This window comes from Heliangelus exortis, chromosome 4, assembly GCF_036169615.1.
Source record: "Heliangelus exortis chromosome 4, bHelExo1.hap1, whole genome shotgun sequence".
NCBI classification, from domain to species: Eukaryota; Metazoa; Chordata; class Aves; order Apodiformes; family Trochilidae; genus Heliangelus; species Heliangelus exortis.
This window is the reverse complement of record NC_092425.1, coordinates 6690734-6705938: the sequence shown is the minus strand read 5'-3', so window position 1 is coordinate 6705938 and position 15205 is coordinate 6690734. Positions and strand designations below refer to the sequence as shown.

Sequence of the window (15205 nt, the reverse complement as noted above, 5' to 3'; positions counted from 1 at the left end):
CTTTGCCACCTGACCACAGGTAGACAGTCCCACTCACCTATCCAGTTTCAGCTTGTGGGCCAGCATCCTCCAGTCATGGCCCCTTGTCTGGGGGGCATCCAGGCTGCTGCACAGCTTCTGCCTTATTGGGAGGGGGATGCTGAAAGCACTGGGCCCTACTATGGTTGTGATGGTGCCTGCTGAGTCTATAGGAGGATAATCAATCCCAGTAGGTTCCTGAAGTTGGAAAGAAAGCAAAAAAACAAACAGCACCTTCGTTACTGAGTGCAGAGTACTGGATACCACTAGCCTAACCACAGAAGAAAACGTGAGGAACATGGGCAAAGGTTTCCTGATGCCTGGTCTTTAGCACACCTCTAGAGGCTTACACGTAGCTTTCCAGGTTGCTGGGCACAGTCTTAGTCTTAGGGCTTTTTTTCTAGGTGACACAACCATTTATGCCTGCCCTTAGCAGCCCAAGGTCCTCCTGCTCCTTGCTGGGACTTGAGAACATCACGTGGTGTCAACCACGAAGAGCAATTTTGCAGTAGGCAGCCTTGATAACAGCAGTATTATTCACTCCCTCTATTCATCTGTGATGGATGGGATCACAGCACAAGACAAGGATATTATCCTGTTCCCCTGAATCTATTACCAGGCCCTATTACACACAAGCAGCTGAAGATGATTATAGTGTGTACTTGCATTTCATTAAAGTTACTCTCAGTTCTTTCTCTTCTCTGCAAGGTTAAATTAGAGATTACCTCAATGCAGCCCTTATTACAATAATTGTTTATGATACTTGTTTTACCATCTGTCTTCAATGCTGTGCAGTCCCCAGCTGACTACGTAACTTTACACCCAATAGCCAAGCAGATGTTATGGGTAATGGTGCACACCATTGGGGTCCTAGCAAACAAGGAACTTTTGTCTCTGGTTTCCCAATCCTTCCACAAATCAGCCAGCAATGCTGCTGCTCAAGAGCCTGCTCCTCATAGCTATCAAGGGTACCAGGCAGAAAACCCACCAGCACATTTGCTGCAGTCACATCACACGTGAACTCATTGCTTGAGAACCAGCCCTAACTGTGGCTGCCTGAAGAAGCAAAAAAAATTTCTGGTTGCATCAGCAAAGATGTTTCACAGCTTATGATAATTTTTCTACTGGAAAATTTCAGCCACTAAAAGAAAAATTATGGAAGACAGTAGTCAGGATTTTTAGCAGTAGCAGAATCTAAAGAGTTCCTATTGCATTGCAGTTATTATGTGGGTTCAAAGTAAAGTGGCTGATAAAGTGATGATGATAATGTGGCAATGGCAGTTTCCTATTCTCCTTCCTCACTCTCCAGGGAAATGACAGGCATGATGTACTTGTGGACTGCCAGGAAACAGGACCATGCAGAGCTTTGCAAGATGCTTTACAGAGTGGTAGGCAAAGAGCTTCTCCCCACAGACACAGAAAGGTGGGACTGGCAGAAAGACCTCCATCCCTTGAAGGGAAGCTCCCTGGCAAATGAGAGAAACTGTGAGAAAAAAGCAACAGGAGAGACAAAGCAATGACTTAATTCATCCTTTATGTCCATCCCAGCAGTCAGAAGGAAAATGAGAAGCACTAAACAGGTGGCAATGGGAAAGGATACAACTCCTTAGCCCTCCTACTTTCCTGCAGGTTGGATAGAGAAGTATGCAAATGTTATTTACCTCTGAGATGGAGCAGTTGAGCTGGAAGATCTGCCCTTCTCCTTCAACCTGACGCACACAGAGTTTGCACACCAGCTCCAGGGTATTCAGGCTGAACCTTTCCAGTGTGAAGGTGCAGTGCAGGTTCCTCTGGCATCCACTCCAAATGTGGTAAAAGGGAATCTCCTGCAGGAAGAAAGCAAAAAATAAAAAATAAAAAAAAAGGTATAGTTAGGGAGACAAGAAGGATCAGGGCATTGATGCTATAAGATCAGAGACAGTGGGTTCCTTAACACTGTCATTGCAAATGGTTCAGCAAAAAAAATGTCCACTGCACTGCCTTCTGGCAGCTGGTGTGATTTAAACACCATGTGCCACTCTATTTCTTGAAGTTTCACTGCTAAGATCTAAAATGAATGGTTTGTGATGCTCACCTGGTATTTTGCCAGAAGTTTGCTCTTCCAGAGAGAGTGGGCAATGTCGTGGATGGAGAGGCGGAGGTTGTGGGTGCTTCCCTTAAAATGCAGAGCTTTGGGTTCCTCCAAAAGCTGCCCCCCCACCTGCCTCTCAAGCTGGAGAACCTCCTGCAGTATTGTGACAAGAAGAAGAAAGTGGTCAGTTTTCACCCAGATAGCACAGTGGTCTTCTGATTCCTCAAGATTGACTGCTGTAGATAGCATAATGTGGGTAATACAGAAAAAAAAGGAGAGCTGTGTTTCCCTGTGAACCTGGATTGCACTGGTGGATTTGGGTATAACAGCAGCAGCCCAGCCCTTGTCTCCCTGTGAAGATACACTGTTATCTGACATGTTCCATAATCAAAAAGCTTAATTGTGTGCAATTATATTGACCACAGAGGGTTTGTATATCCATATCTGTTTGAATATGGAAATATATCAGTCTTCCCTATCTCACACCAAACCAGATATTTAATGGTAGCTTTACTATTTTGCTTTTTTGGAAGATCTTCTTTGCATAGGTCCTGCTGACATGGGATCTGTGCATACTGCTGGTCCTTCATCCTCTGGCCTCCTGGCAAACTGCTCCAGGACAGTGTGATAGTGGGGATAACAGATTCCTACTCTAACCATCAAGAGGGATGGTATCAAACAAGACCAAGATGCTGTGATGGAGCATTTTGTATGTATTAATACACAGGTTTTCGGGGTTACTTAAATATTGATCTTGTAATTAGAAGCTAATAAGCCAAGAGTCTGGACATTTTCTGCAGCTAAACACAAATTATGTGCCTGTAACTAATGAGACTGCAGTGGACCATTGCCTACAAGCAACCTAATCATACTCCACATGAAGAAGCAAGTACAAAGGCACCCACACGAGCCTCATTAGCAACCAACACAGCCAAACAGTCGTATTTAATTACAAGAGCAAATCAACCAACCAGTCTCACGTGGCCAAAGCAAATCATGTACAAAGTGAGCACTCAAAGAGTTTGCAGGCACGTGAAACCAGGAGGCTACCACAGGCCAACTAAAGGAGTCTCCATGTCAGCTAAGTGCAACACAAGCTACTCCTGATCACTTTTAGGACTTAGTGAAAAAGAAAAAACTGTGGTGAGCTCAGCACCTGGCAGATCTTGAAGCTAAAATGATGTTTGTTTATCAGCCATTAGAGGAAAAGAAACAAAATCAGGAAATCTTTTAGATTAGGGTTATGTCAATGAACTAGTTTCAGCTTCTTTCCAGTGCCTCCTAATTACCTCATCAAGATATCTAAAGAGGAGATCGATTCTAATTATCTGATTACTATAAATCTTCATTATGTCCAAATTACCACCCTGGAAGAGCCAGCAGATGACTCAGAGCACTACAAGAGCTAATTGCAGATGCCACCTCTCAGGCACATGGGGCACGAGGGCTGAATGATGGTTCTGCCTGTGCAGTGCTGTCCCTGGGAGCCACACGACTTGGGGGGGGAAACCTTGCAGTGTGATGCTGCAACATCCCACCCACCAGATCTGAGTGTCTGGTTTCAACGGACCCTAATTGCTAACTGCCCTTTTTCACCTTAGAACCTCTCCATGCTTCAGCTGGAGGATATCATGCTTCTCCCATGCCATTCAGCTAATTAATTCAGAATTCAATCAGAGACGTGTCTCTCACAGCCCTTCAGACCAGGCTTCAGATACACAGCATTTTATTTAAAGCATTGCTTATCCCACTGGATGCTGCCTCTGTGCCCTCCTGAGCTGAAACCTGAGCTGGGCAAAGGTGGCCCCACTCACCCTCTCTGTTGCCACTCACCACTGCTACAGGCTAGGACTTACACCCTTCTGCCCTTCTTAAGAGAAGGAGCCATCTAATGCATTGCATTTTTCCTCATTAATGGGGCAGAAGCCAGCAACAGTGATTAGTGTGTTGCATTTCTTTTTCGAGAAGGAAAAACATGCATTAAATAACCAAGAGAAAACCACATGCCTGTTCTGCCTTTTTCTCCTTTCTTTTGGAGGACAGTTACTGCACAGCATGGGGCAGGTTGGAGGAGGCCACCCTGGTACAGACTGAAATCATTCCCTCAGCCCCAGTGTGCAAGGCTGCTCAGCCAGGGCCATGTGCAGCTCAAGTACCTCAGTGTCAAAGCCACACATGAATAAATGGATGAGCATAAAGCAGCTGGATTCCTTTACAGTTATCTTATTAATATTTTTTAAAGAACACTAGTTGTGGCATCCCCCTCTAAGAGCAAAAATCAGCCTTAAAATAGAGGCTCAAGGTTGTTGCTACCCTTCCCCTTTCCCAAAGAGTGTCTTTGTGAGCATCCCACCTGGATGGCTCAGGACCCTGTTGGGCAGAGGATGCTGCATGTATCATCAGCACTGAGCCCACTGCTCCCCAGCCCTTAGAAGCCCATCCAAGCCTCTCCCACAGTAACTGAGTCCTTACTGATGACAAATCATTGCACTCCCCCCTGCAGCTCAGCAACAAGCGCTTACACTGCACAACGAGAGGAAAAACCTGCTAGATAAATAACAGCCCTGTGTTTTATACTACTTGTCTTCCTTTGGTGGCTGTTAGGACATATTCAGCATATGGCACACTCATTCCTAGTTGTAAATAATAACAGAATGCATTCAGTTGGCTATTAAAAGAGAAACATCGTCCTTTACAGAGGCTCTTCCAAACCTCAGACATCCCAACATGGGAACATCTCATGCTGCTTTTCCTTCCCCTTGCTGTGACTTGCCTGGGGCAGCCAGCTCCAAGACACAGAGATGGTGCAGCTGGTGTCTTATTTGCTGCCTACAACTTTTTCAGCCTCTCCAAATTACTTTTAACCTTGGGACCTGCTGGCCCAGCCCCATCTGCATGCCTTGTCCTGCACAGCCAGAAGTAATTGCCTGGTGAATGCCTTCCCTTTGGCAATATGGCAGTGCCAAGAAGCTCCTCCTGGCACAGCCAGGGCTACTGCAGTGGCAGGTGTTGTGAAAGCATGTGGCAAACACCCCAACCTCTTTTTCCTTTCTAAGCAGTCATTGTTTGACACCACACAATGTCATTTCACAGAGCTGGTTTGTACACACTGGTTCATAAACACCGGTCCATGCTCAACCCCTTTCATCTACAGCTGGTTGATTAGTTCATTTTTCTTAAACCTTCTCCTTCCCCAGACCTTTAATTACAGAGAGAGGCAGATAAATTCCTAAGACTTTGTGGCTAGTGAGTAAATATGCTTGTTCTCCTGTAAACCACCAGATAGCTGGGTCTCCAACCCCATGGGTGGCCTTCCAGTCTTGGAGTAGATGTGTCAAAAGAGACCATAATTCAAATGCAAAGCAATAGGTATGAGTGGAACAGTAGCCACTTAACTTTGATCACTCTTCCTCATGAAATCAGAAACTTGCTTCATGGTCTACCTGCAGCAGAAGCCCAAGGTCTGGCTTGCTCCCCTCTCAAATGCTGGCTGCAGCTTCTCGTGTGAAAGATGTTGCTCCATTTTGCTCAGCACTTCTCCTGATCCTGCCTGCTGCTGCACCAAATCAGATTAACTTTACCTCACAACACTCCCCACAGTCTATTAGAAACAAACCAATAGCTCTTGAGTAATACCTAATTGGATTCCCTCAGCTCTGACTGCATTAGCTGTCTGTCCAAGGCACTTCCATGTCACTTATTATTTCCTCAGCCCATGGAAAACAGTATTATGCAGCACAGACATAAACTCATCAGCACTGATAAAGCTTGATCACTACAAAAGATCCTTTTCCATTTTTAAAAAGAGTCAAAACAGAAGGGAAATCAGAGTGGGTAAAACAATTGTTTCTAAAATCCTGGTAACACCAAAACACTAACGGGTGAAGTTCCCAAACAGGGGTGATGTTCCCAGACTCTGTCCAGACAAAGCCATGCTGAAGTGATAATATGCCTGCTTCAACCTTTATTCTTAACTGCCTTTCTTACAGATAGTATACAGATATACTTTATTCATCCTTTCTTACAGATAGTGAAGGACTAGGCAGGCAGGCCTTGGGATGGGATAGTACTGGGGAGGAAAACAGAGTATGCAATTTGCAGTGATGGAAACCACTGCTCTGAAAAGCACAAATGGCTCCCAGCCAGGGCATGGGGGTTTGAATCCTGATAATTCCCACACAGAGCTGAGGAAACAAAAGCATATACAGCACCAGGATTACTCTAGTTAGAGTTAAGCTTTGAAGATGCAAAGAAGCATTTGGGAAGTTGCACTGGATATGATTAAAGAAAAAAAAAACAAACCCAACACCTTTAATAACCTTCATTCTTAAATGTGCTGTTGAAGTTGCATATTTCATGAATGCACCTATCATAATACCACCTTTATAAATACAGGTATTTATAAAGAGAAATATCAAGTATGATTATCTACCTGCTCATCTGTATGTAGAATGTGTTTGTGTGCATGTGTACACAGTTAAAGTAAGGTTATATAGTTAGAGATAGCAACAGCTTTGTTTTATTTTTAGTTGCAAATTCCTGACACAAAAAGCTCCCCATGAAGAGGTGGAAGAAAGCAGTGTGAAAGTAGGCAGTGATTAACAGCCCAGAAGCTTCTTTTATAATTATCAACTATTTACAAAGAAGCATTTATGTTTGCTCATCTCTGGGGAGCTGGCACTTAGCATTAAAAATATATGAATAATAAATGAAGCCCCATGTACCTTATGGCCTTTCAATAATGCAAAAATCTTAGGATTAAGGCTATGATACAGGTAAACAAAGGAAAAAAGATGGGTGGATGGAAAATAGCATGAGATCCCTATGCAAAAGACAATTTATAGTGTGTGGGGGTTGAACTTTAAAACAGCAGCTTGTTTTCAGGCTTTTCTTTGAATCAGAAAAATAACCCAAGGAGCAGGAATATACAGAGCAGAGGATCCAGTCCTGTGAAAGCTGGAGAGGGAAAGGAAGTGCAAGAGGAACAACCACCTTAAGAGCATCCTGCGTGTCATCGAGGCAGTAGACCCGGATGCTGTATTCCAGTGAAGAGCAGGACAGGGGTCCAAAAATTGCCAGTTTGAGACGTTTGGCTGCTGCTTTGGTGACTGACTGTCCCACCAAGGCATACGTGCTGAGGGTTTCTGTCAGGATGTGGCAGGCCTCTGGATCCAGCTGGATATAGCACGGAGTGGTGAAGTTTTCCTCCCCGACCACCACCACATCCTAAGGGAGAAAGAGGCCAAGTTAGAGGTCCCAATGCCTCAGAACTACTCTCTTTTGGGATAGCAATGCCCTCTTTTCTAGCCTGGGTGATGCACAAAGTCCTTGCACAGATTCCACCTTAGATTAATCAAGATTTAAGATTTCTGCTTCTGGCTTTTCTCCTGCATAGGCATGGGGAGGAAATTATGGCAGTGATCATGGTGGTAGAAGCCTCCTCCTGTCTCCAGTCCCCTAAGACTTGTAACTCTTTCCTCTGGTCTCTGCAGTAGCAAATGATGAAAATATCACCAATAAATTATTGAAAAACATACTGCAGAACTAACAATTTGGTGACCATGACTTAACAGCAGCAGTCAGAGGCACGTTGAAGACATAACTACCCTTCACTTCCTCAGCATGACAATAAGGAGTTATAAAAACTTAAGGTAACCTCTACAAATGGCTGAATGCCACATCTACATGGAATATCACCTGCTGCTTCATTGGAATAATCCTCCATGACAAGACTGCAGGGTGAAGAAAAAAAATACATACAGCTGGAATGCAGATGACCTCTCCACCCTGAGTGTAAAGGAAAACAGCTTCCCACCTGATTTCTCCATTCACCCCTGTGTGTAATATCCTGCATGCAAGAAAATGGGTTTTGAATGGCTTTGAAAGAGCAGAAGCAACAAGGCAGCAGTGGGTGAGGGCTCCCTCTTGCAAAGCCACCACATGTCACATGATGCTCAGCACAACTCACCTGCAGCACAACACCCACACCTGGCAGCTGAGCAGCATGGCCTCAGATGATATTGGGCATTAAGCTCGGGCTCCCTTGTCTCAGGAAAGCCAAATGTGACACAGGGGTGGCACAATCCTTCTGCAAGGCAAAATGCTGCAAAGGCAGCACCCCACTACAGCCACCCCAGCAGCTGGCTCTGGGAGATGGTGCTGGCCCCAAAAGTGATGCTGCAGGATGTGTGTGTGCATGTGTGTATGTATAGGTGCATGCACTATGTGAGGTCTAGCTCTGAGAAGCTGCTCTGAAATCAGAGACTGGAGTGGAGTCCCCAGGGAAGTGTTGGAGTCACCATCCTTGGAAGTGTTTAAGACGAGACTGGATGTGGCACTTAGTGCCATGATACAGCCAGTATGGTGGTGTTAGGTCATGGGCTGGACTTGATGATCTCAGAGGTCCTTTCCAGCCTCCATGAGGCTGTGATTCTACAAAACTGAGCAGAGGAAGAAGATGGCAGCACCACAGCCCAGGGACCCCGTGGCTGCTGCAGAGGCTGTGCTGGCATCGGTGTGTGCATGGCTGGTGGAACCACCTCTCTGCCAAGTGCAGGAGGAGGATGGGGGGGAAATAAAGAGGTGCCAGTAACACAAATAAGGAACATATGTGCAGTGCCAATTGTCAGGCCAGTGGGGTGCAGATGAGTTGGCGCGACGGACTTGTGCTCGCTGCACACTCTGAGGAAAAGCCTCAGTGCTACAGGCAGGGGACAAGAGCAAGGGACACAGCACTCTTACTGCTGTCAGCCCAACTGCCTTCAAAAGCCACCCTGCCCTTCTCCTACCAGTAGGAGAAGGTGTCCTTGCCAAATTAATTACACGAGACCAAACTGGTGGCAGCAGGTACCTAGGAGTACAGAGCTGGAGACTAAAGCTCTGCCAGGACAGTCCAGCCTTGCTGAAAGCATCACTTTATGCTCCAGTTACAGTGGAAGATCCTTCTGCCACCCTGGCATCTTCCTGCTGCAGTACTGGCAAGAAACCACCCCGGGCTCCCACCAAGCCTGCACTGCCCAGCAATGCTTGGGCAGCTCCTGAGTTAGCAGGATGCAGAGTTAGATCCCAGCCACATAAACTGAGTCAAAGTGATCATCTACCAAAAAATTAGGAGGGAAAAAGAGAAGAAAAGTAAACTCTATAATTTTGTTAATCTGGTCTTGATGCTGAAGCAGGAGCTCATTGGCAGCATTATTTTCACTTTCTTGAAATCAGCATATAAACTAGGAAACTTCAAATTACTCCATAAAACCCAATTTTCTTCTTTCTAGGACTGAATTACAAACTATTTTCAGGTGTCATGGGCCTTTTAACCTTTTCTCTTCCTTCTTGCTCCATGTCTTTGGCACAATATCCTGTCACCACCAGAAGCTTAAGTGTCAAAATCCTGCAGTGAGGGCTATCTCATGGAAAACATCCAGAACTGGGAGGCACCAAACTGCCCTGGGCAGCTTAGACACCTGGTGCACTCCTGTCTGCCTGCAGCAGCCATGCACCTCCAACAAAACCCCCAAAATACAGGCATCCTGGTTTGGAAAGGCATTTGAGGGATTCATAGAGACACCTGCAGCACACAAGCTGGATCTCTGGAGCCTCACCTCCCACAGTCCCTGGGCAGCCTGGTGCTTCAACTGGATCTGCCAGTCCTCTGTGTTTGGTTCTGCACAGTGGTGCATGGTTAAAATCACAGGCCGGGTCAGCAGTGCTCCAGGAGGGCCACAGCTCACCACTGGTGTCAGCAGGGTTTGGCTGTCTTCTACAGGTGGCCTGACAATGGGAGAAAAAGATAGATTTGTTAAGTGAGCTGGAAAAAGCAAAAAAAAAAGATACATTCAGGTCTGTAAAAATAAAAAGTCCTCCTAAAATAAAGAGATTCTGCAAGCAAAGAAGGGGTGGGTTGGATTTTGGGTGTTTGGTTTATTTCTTTCTAAATCCCCAAATGTCTTTTTCATCAAATATCATTAATTTCTCAATATGCAGGTTTAGGGGGCACTAAATTATACTTAATTATATTATATATATTATATTATATATATTATTATATATATTATATACATTATATTATAATTATACTTATATACTTATATACCTAAATTATGCTAAATTATTACTTATTATATGAGCAACCCCCCACTCTTAAGGATCCTTGCAGACCATACACAGAGGCTTCAATTCACCCACTGCTGAAATGCAGTCACTGCTGCATATGGTGGTTGTTTAGCAGCACACAGAAATGAGCAGTGGCTCTTTTAAGCACCAAGTGTGAGAATTATTTACTGCCTGGTGGAGGAAACTGAAGAACAAGGGAAGAGAATGAACCAATGAGTGCATCTGAAACCTCAGAAGTGGAATACAGCACAGCTGAGATGTGCAGTTTGGGTTCAGAGCCAGCATTAAACTGACTGATGCTCCAGATCTACTATAAAGGCTTTTGCAAATGTGCTTGCAGGGAGCAGGTGCCACTGGTGCCAGGTGAAACAGGGTGAAGAGATGGTAAGGAATAGTGCAGAGGGCAAAACACAGTCACAAGACCTGAGATTTCCAGTGATAACCTAGGGGTGTGCAGTTAAAAGTACTGGGTGCTGCCCAGCATGCTTGGTGTCAGTCACTAGGAAGAGGTGATACAGGAAATCATATAAATATATAGGATATATTGCATGCATTGTAGTTTTTAAACAAGTCTGTGTATGCATGCATCTGTGTGCTGTCCCTGACCAACTGCTGAAGAGCTTAAAACCAGAGGAAGCATGAGTGACTTTAACTATCCTGACATCTGGTGTATGACAAGCACAGCTGAATGTGCCTCATCAGCTGCCTCCCTAAATAATACAGAGGACAAATTCATGATCCAGAAACCAGCAAGCAGGAGATTAAAAGCATTCAGTGTGATCTGTGCTTTAACTCCAGATCTGCCCACAGGACTTCCATCTCCTGCTCTGGCTTAGGCTTCAATCCCTTGTGGCATTTACAAGTACTTGTACTTACATCTGTACTGGTCTTAATGGAATTAGTTGAGTCCACATTAAATACTGTTTATTTCTGCAAGTCTTTGCCCTACCAAAAGGAAGAATAAACCCAACTATCTGTGATCTTAGTGTTTTCAAGGAGGCCAAATCACGTCAGAAGCTGTTTTGATATTAATTTTATTGCACCTCTTATGGCTACTGCAAATATAATGTCCACTTGCCTATCCTAATTTTGTCCATTTTACCTGTCTATGAATGATCCATTAATCTCAAAGAAAATGAAAGACCAACTTTCAAGAAATCTTATTTTCAAAGTGGGATGAAGACACTGTTGAAAAGTGCTGTTGCCACAAATGTTGGGGTAGGTTCTTATAACATTTGAGAAAGAAAAAAAGATCTGGCATGGAAAATTTAAATCAATGCAAATCAGTAAACCCAGATTATATGTATCTGTAGATATTAACTGATGAGTTTACTAAATGACTTCCCAATTGTTTCTGAATAGCCATGGACTGGAAATAAACAGCTGCAGTAGCTGCCTTTCAAAAAAGATGTAAAATGGAACAATTTGGACAGCTATCATGTATTATGTCAGTTATTTTAGCCTAACAAACACTACACAGAAGAAATTAAACCCTTGCAGACAGCGTACCAAGTCCAGCTCCTCTTGCAAGCTGTAGGGATCTCTACATTCATATTAAGATCAGGGATCACTCTCATGCAAGACTGAACTGAATAAATCAATGGGCTGTTTTTTACTAAAATGTGACTTCTTTTTCAGAGTCCTGTACTTCACATTTTGTTGGGGCCTTTTTGGGTTTTTTTTTTTGGTTGGTTGGTTGGTTTGGTTTAGGGTTTTTGTTGTTTGGTTTTTTTTTGTTTGTTTTTTTGTTCTTACAAAAAGCCACAAGAAGCTTAAAAACTACTCACCATGTAGTGGGTTTTTTTAATGGTCACCTACCTTGTGCATTAACAGATATTTGAAAATTTTCCCAGAATCTAATTAAAAAAATTTTTAAAAAAAACATAATGTCTTGTGAGAAAGATCTTTCAAAATTACAGTATTTACCTGGAAAGCTACAGATATGACAAGCTATAGACTTAATCATCTGGTCAACTTAACTTCATCTAAAAGACTACTGATCCACAAAGAAGGAAGGAAAAAAAATACATTATCATAGGTTTGGGGACTGAATTAAAAAAGCAGCAGTCAAAAAGAATACAGTAAGGAATATGTCATGACTGCGATAAAAAAAAAAATCATACAGTGTCTTTTGGGTGAAAAATGAGCTAAAATCGAAAAGAATCTGAGCACTGATGCAGTTAAGAAAGCCAAAAGGTCATTAAAATAATATGGTACTGATAAATCATACAGCTTGAAGTTGTCTGACAGTAAAATTAAGTTTAGTCATTGCTCCATGACAATAGTTTGTTAGCTGTTAAATTTTAGGACTCTGATGGAAGGCATGATTTTGTGCCACAACATTTTATATTTGATTAATGCAAGTATAAAAAATGATGCAGAACATGAAGTCAGGTTGCACTCCAGCCTGCACAGTCAGATGAGAATTGGGTACAAGCACATAAAGGACATGCAAAAAGTTGAAAAACCTAGATTTTTTTCCCCCCTTAGTTGGTAAATGGCATCTTTTACCACCAGATTTACTAAATAATTGCCAAGTGGATGATAGGCATGCTCCTGATCTGAGTGTTTATGATACACTCTGAAGAGTGAAGAACAGAAAAATGCAAAGGTGGTTGGCTTTGGGGTCCTGAATTGCCAACTAGACACCCATCTGAGTCCAGCACCACAAAGTCCTGGGACACTGCAGGTGCCAGTGCCTCCTCCATCACCCACATCATACAGACATTGACTCACATCATATATCCAACAATTCTGGGACTGCAAGTGACCTACTTGAAGCCTTTATAAACTGAGATACGAGTTGCAGAGAAGTTCTTGATTGGAGTGAAAGAGGGGTCAGTGTCACTGAAACCCCAGGTCCACTGAACTAAATGCTAAACAACTCCCTCACTACTATGAGGATAGGATTTCTCCTCAGGAAGCAGAAGGGAATGTAAATAGCTGCACAATCATTAAATTTACAGATAACTGTAAATAAGGAATGATTGCAAGTAATGATGAGAGACAGAAAATAATGCAAAATATCCAGAAAGGGTAACAATGTGAATAGGAAATAAAATCCTGTCAGCCGTACAGCAGCAAAACAAGTTCCAAACGTAATTATTTAGTAGCAAAAAGCAATAAAAGTGAAAAAAAAGGTCCCAGGTGAGCTTAGAGCAACTCAGCAGGAATCAACCTGTAATGTGACACAGAGGCAAAAAGCAAATCTGATTTCTGGAGCTATATGGGACAAGGCATGTCAGAGCACACCGAGGGGATACTCCCTTCCCTGTGCAGCTTTGATGGGACTGCAGGTATCACTGTGTTTAGGGACTACAAAAATATCTCAGAAATAAACACCTGAAACCCAGAGGCATGAGGCTAAACCACGCAGTGGCACATCCAACAGAGAGGTACCCTATGAAAAATGACAGGAAAAAGGCACAAAAATCTCTTGACAGATATTTTCCTTTTTCTCACTGCTTCTAATTCCCATTTTTAAAACAAAAGGATTATGCCTTAGCATAGCTAATGAGAACAGAAACAGATGCAGGAGACAAGATGTATTATACAGGAGATAATAATCTTTCTGCTTCAAGGCATAAACCCAACACTAATTGATGGGATTAGTAAACAGCAAATTCCCCTGAAGACAGGCTGCTGTGTAGTAATTTATTACGCACAATTTTCTACCTTCTCCTGGAGCAGGTGATGCAGCACCATCAAAGCCAGGATCCTGGCCTAGAAGAACCACTTGCTGGGATCAGGTACTGTGATTTCTGTATTACAGATTGCAAGAGATCCAGCACTAACACAAAGCAGATAGAGCAAAGGAGCTATCTCCTCTAAAGCATAAAGATCTATGAACAGACATCTTCAAAACTGCAGGTCAGAACATACTTTTAGGCTGTTATCAAATCCCCTGCCCCAAAACCAACGCCAAAAAAAAAAAAAAAAAAAAATCTCTATCCATATATGCTTCACTTCAGGCTTGCAGCAGTCTTGGGAGTACTTATTAGATGGCTGTGGCACATTCAGTTGTGCTACTATGCTACTAAGTCGCTTCACTGCATGCAAGAGAGATGTTTTTTCTTATTATTTTATTTTGTTTATTATTATTTACTATTGAAAGGCACTAAGAGTAACTAAAAGGTCTTCGTCCCATCCTGCACCACTTATCAAGAACAGCCAATTTTTATTTAAAAGCAGATGAACTTTTATTCACTATATCTGGTCTCTTCACAATCAAATTTGTGTTTTCTAATGGGATGACTCATTTGAAACAGTCTTCTTGGAATAAGCCAGGCCATATTCATGAAGGTGGCTGTCAGACAGCAAATGTGAGAACAACCAGAGAAATCTCTGCTCCTCATTGGTGACATTGCACCCCCTGGCACTGTACATAAATGTTAAAGCCAATCACAGCATCTCAGAAAGTGCAGGACAGAGCAAGGGCAGAGGAATGGTTAACTTACAACAACAGTTCTACTCAGCTTAGCCAAAACTTAGAGGCAGGACACTTTACTTCTGTTTTGATTGCTGGGTCAAACTTAAGTTTCAAACTTAATAATCTCGACTGACCCTGGTTCTTCTGCCTGTCCAACTTTAGAAGAAAATTATCTGAAAAGGCTTCCTCCTCTTTTGCTCATCCTCTGGTCTTTTTTTATTTTTAATTTCTCAGTTATAATGACTGCCACTTCATGAAACTGTCTTCTGGAGAAAGCAATTTTGTTTATGCATCCGTGATGCAGAAGGAAAGTGGAGAAACAAGATGTGGAAGATTTCAATTCCTTTTATTTACCATCAGTAAGCTTAGAGTTTACTGGTGAAAAAAAGCAACATTTTCCCTTGGATCAATCTCATTAATCAGCTGCATGACTTTAGTATCAAGTCTAACACACAGTGTGAAGCCACCAGCCAAAATCTTAACAAGGATCACCCCACCCTTCTCTTTTCTAAGGTGGCTAATTTGGAAGCTGCATGTTTATGTGAATCTTCTGTCAAGATCCTCAGGGGTGCTGCTTG

At 43.0% G+C, this 15205-nt stretch overlaps 1 protein-coding gene across 2 annotated transcripts in view; it reads right to left on the bottom strand.

The window, feature by feature from the left end:
* Positions 1-15205, bottom strand: part of UNC5C (unc-5 netrin receptor C) — a 244602-nt gene that overhangs the window by 962 nt on the left and 228435 nt on the right. For both annotated transcript variants that reach the window (XM_071742799.1, XM_071742798.1), the window contains 5 exons: positions 9688-9856; positions 7082-7315; positions 2093-2242; positions 1680-1844; positions 38-216 (listed from right to left, as the gene is read on the bottom strand). In XM_071742799.1, coding sequence (XP_071598900.1) covers positions 38-216; positions 1680-1844; positions 2093-2242; positions 7082-7315; positions 9688-9856 — 897 coding nt within the window. The remainder of the gene's footprint in view (positions 1-37; positions 217-1679; positions 1845-2092; positions 2243-7081; positions 7316-9687; positions 9857-15205) is intronic.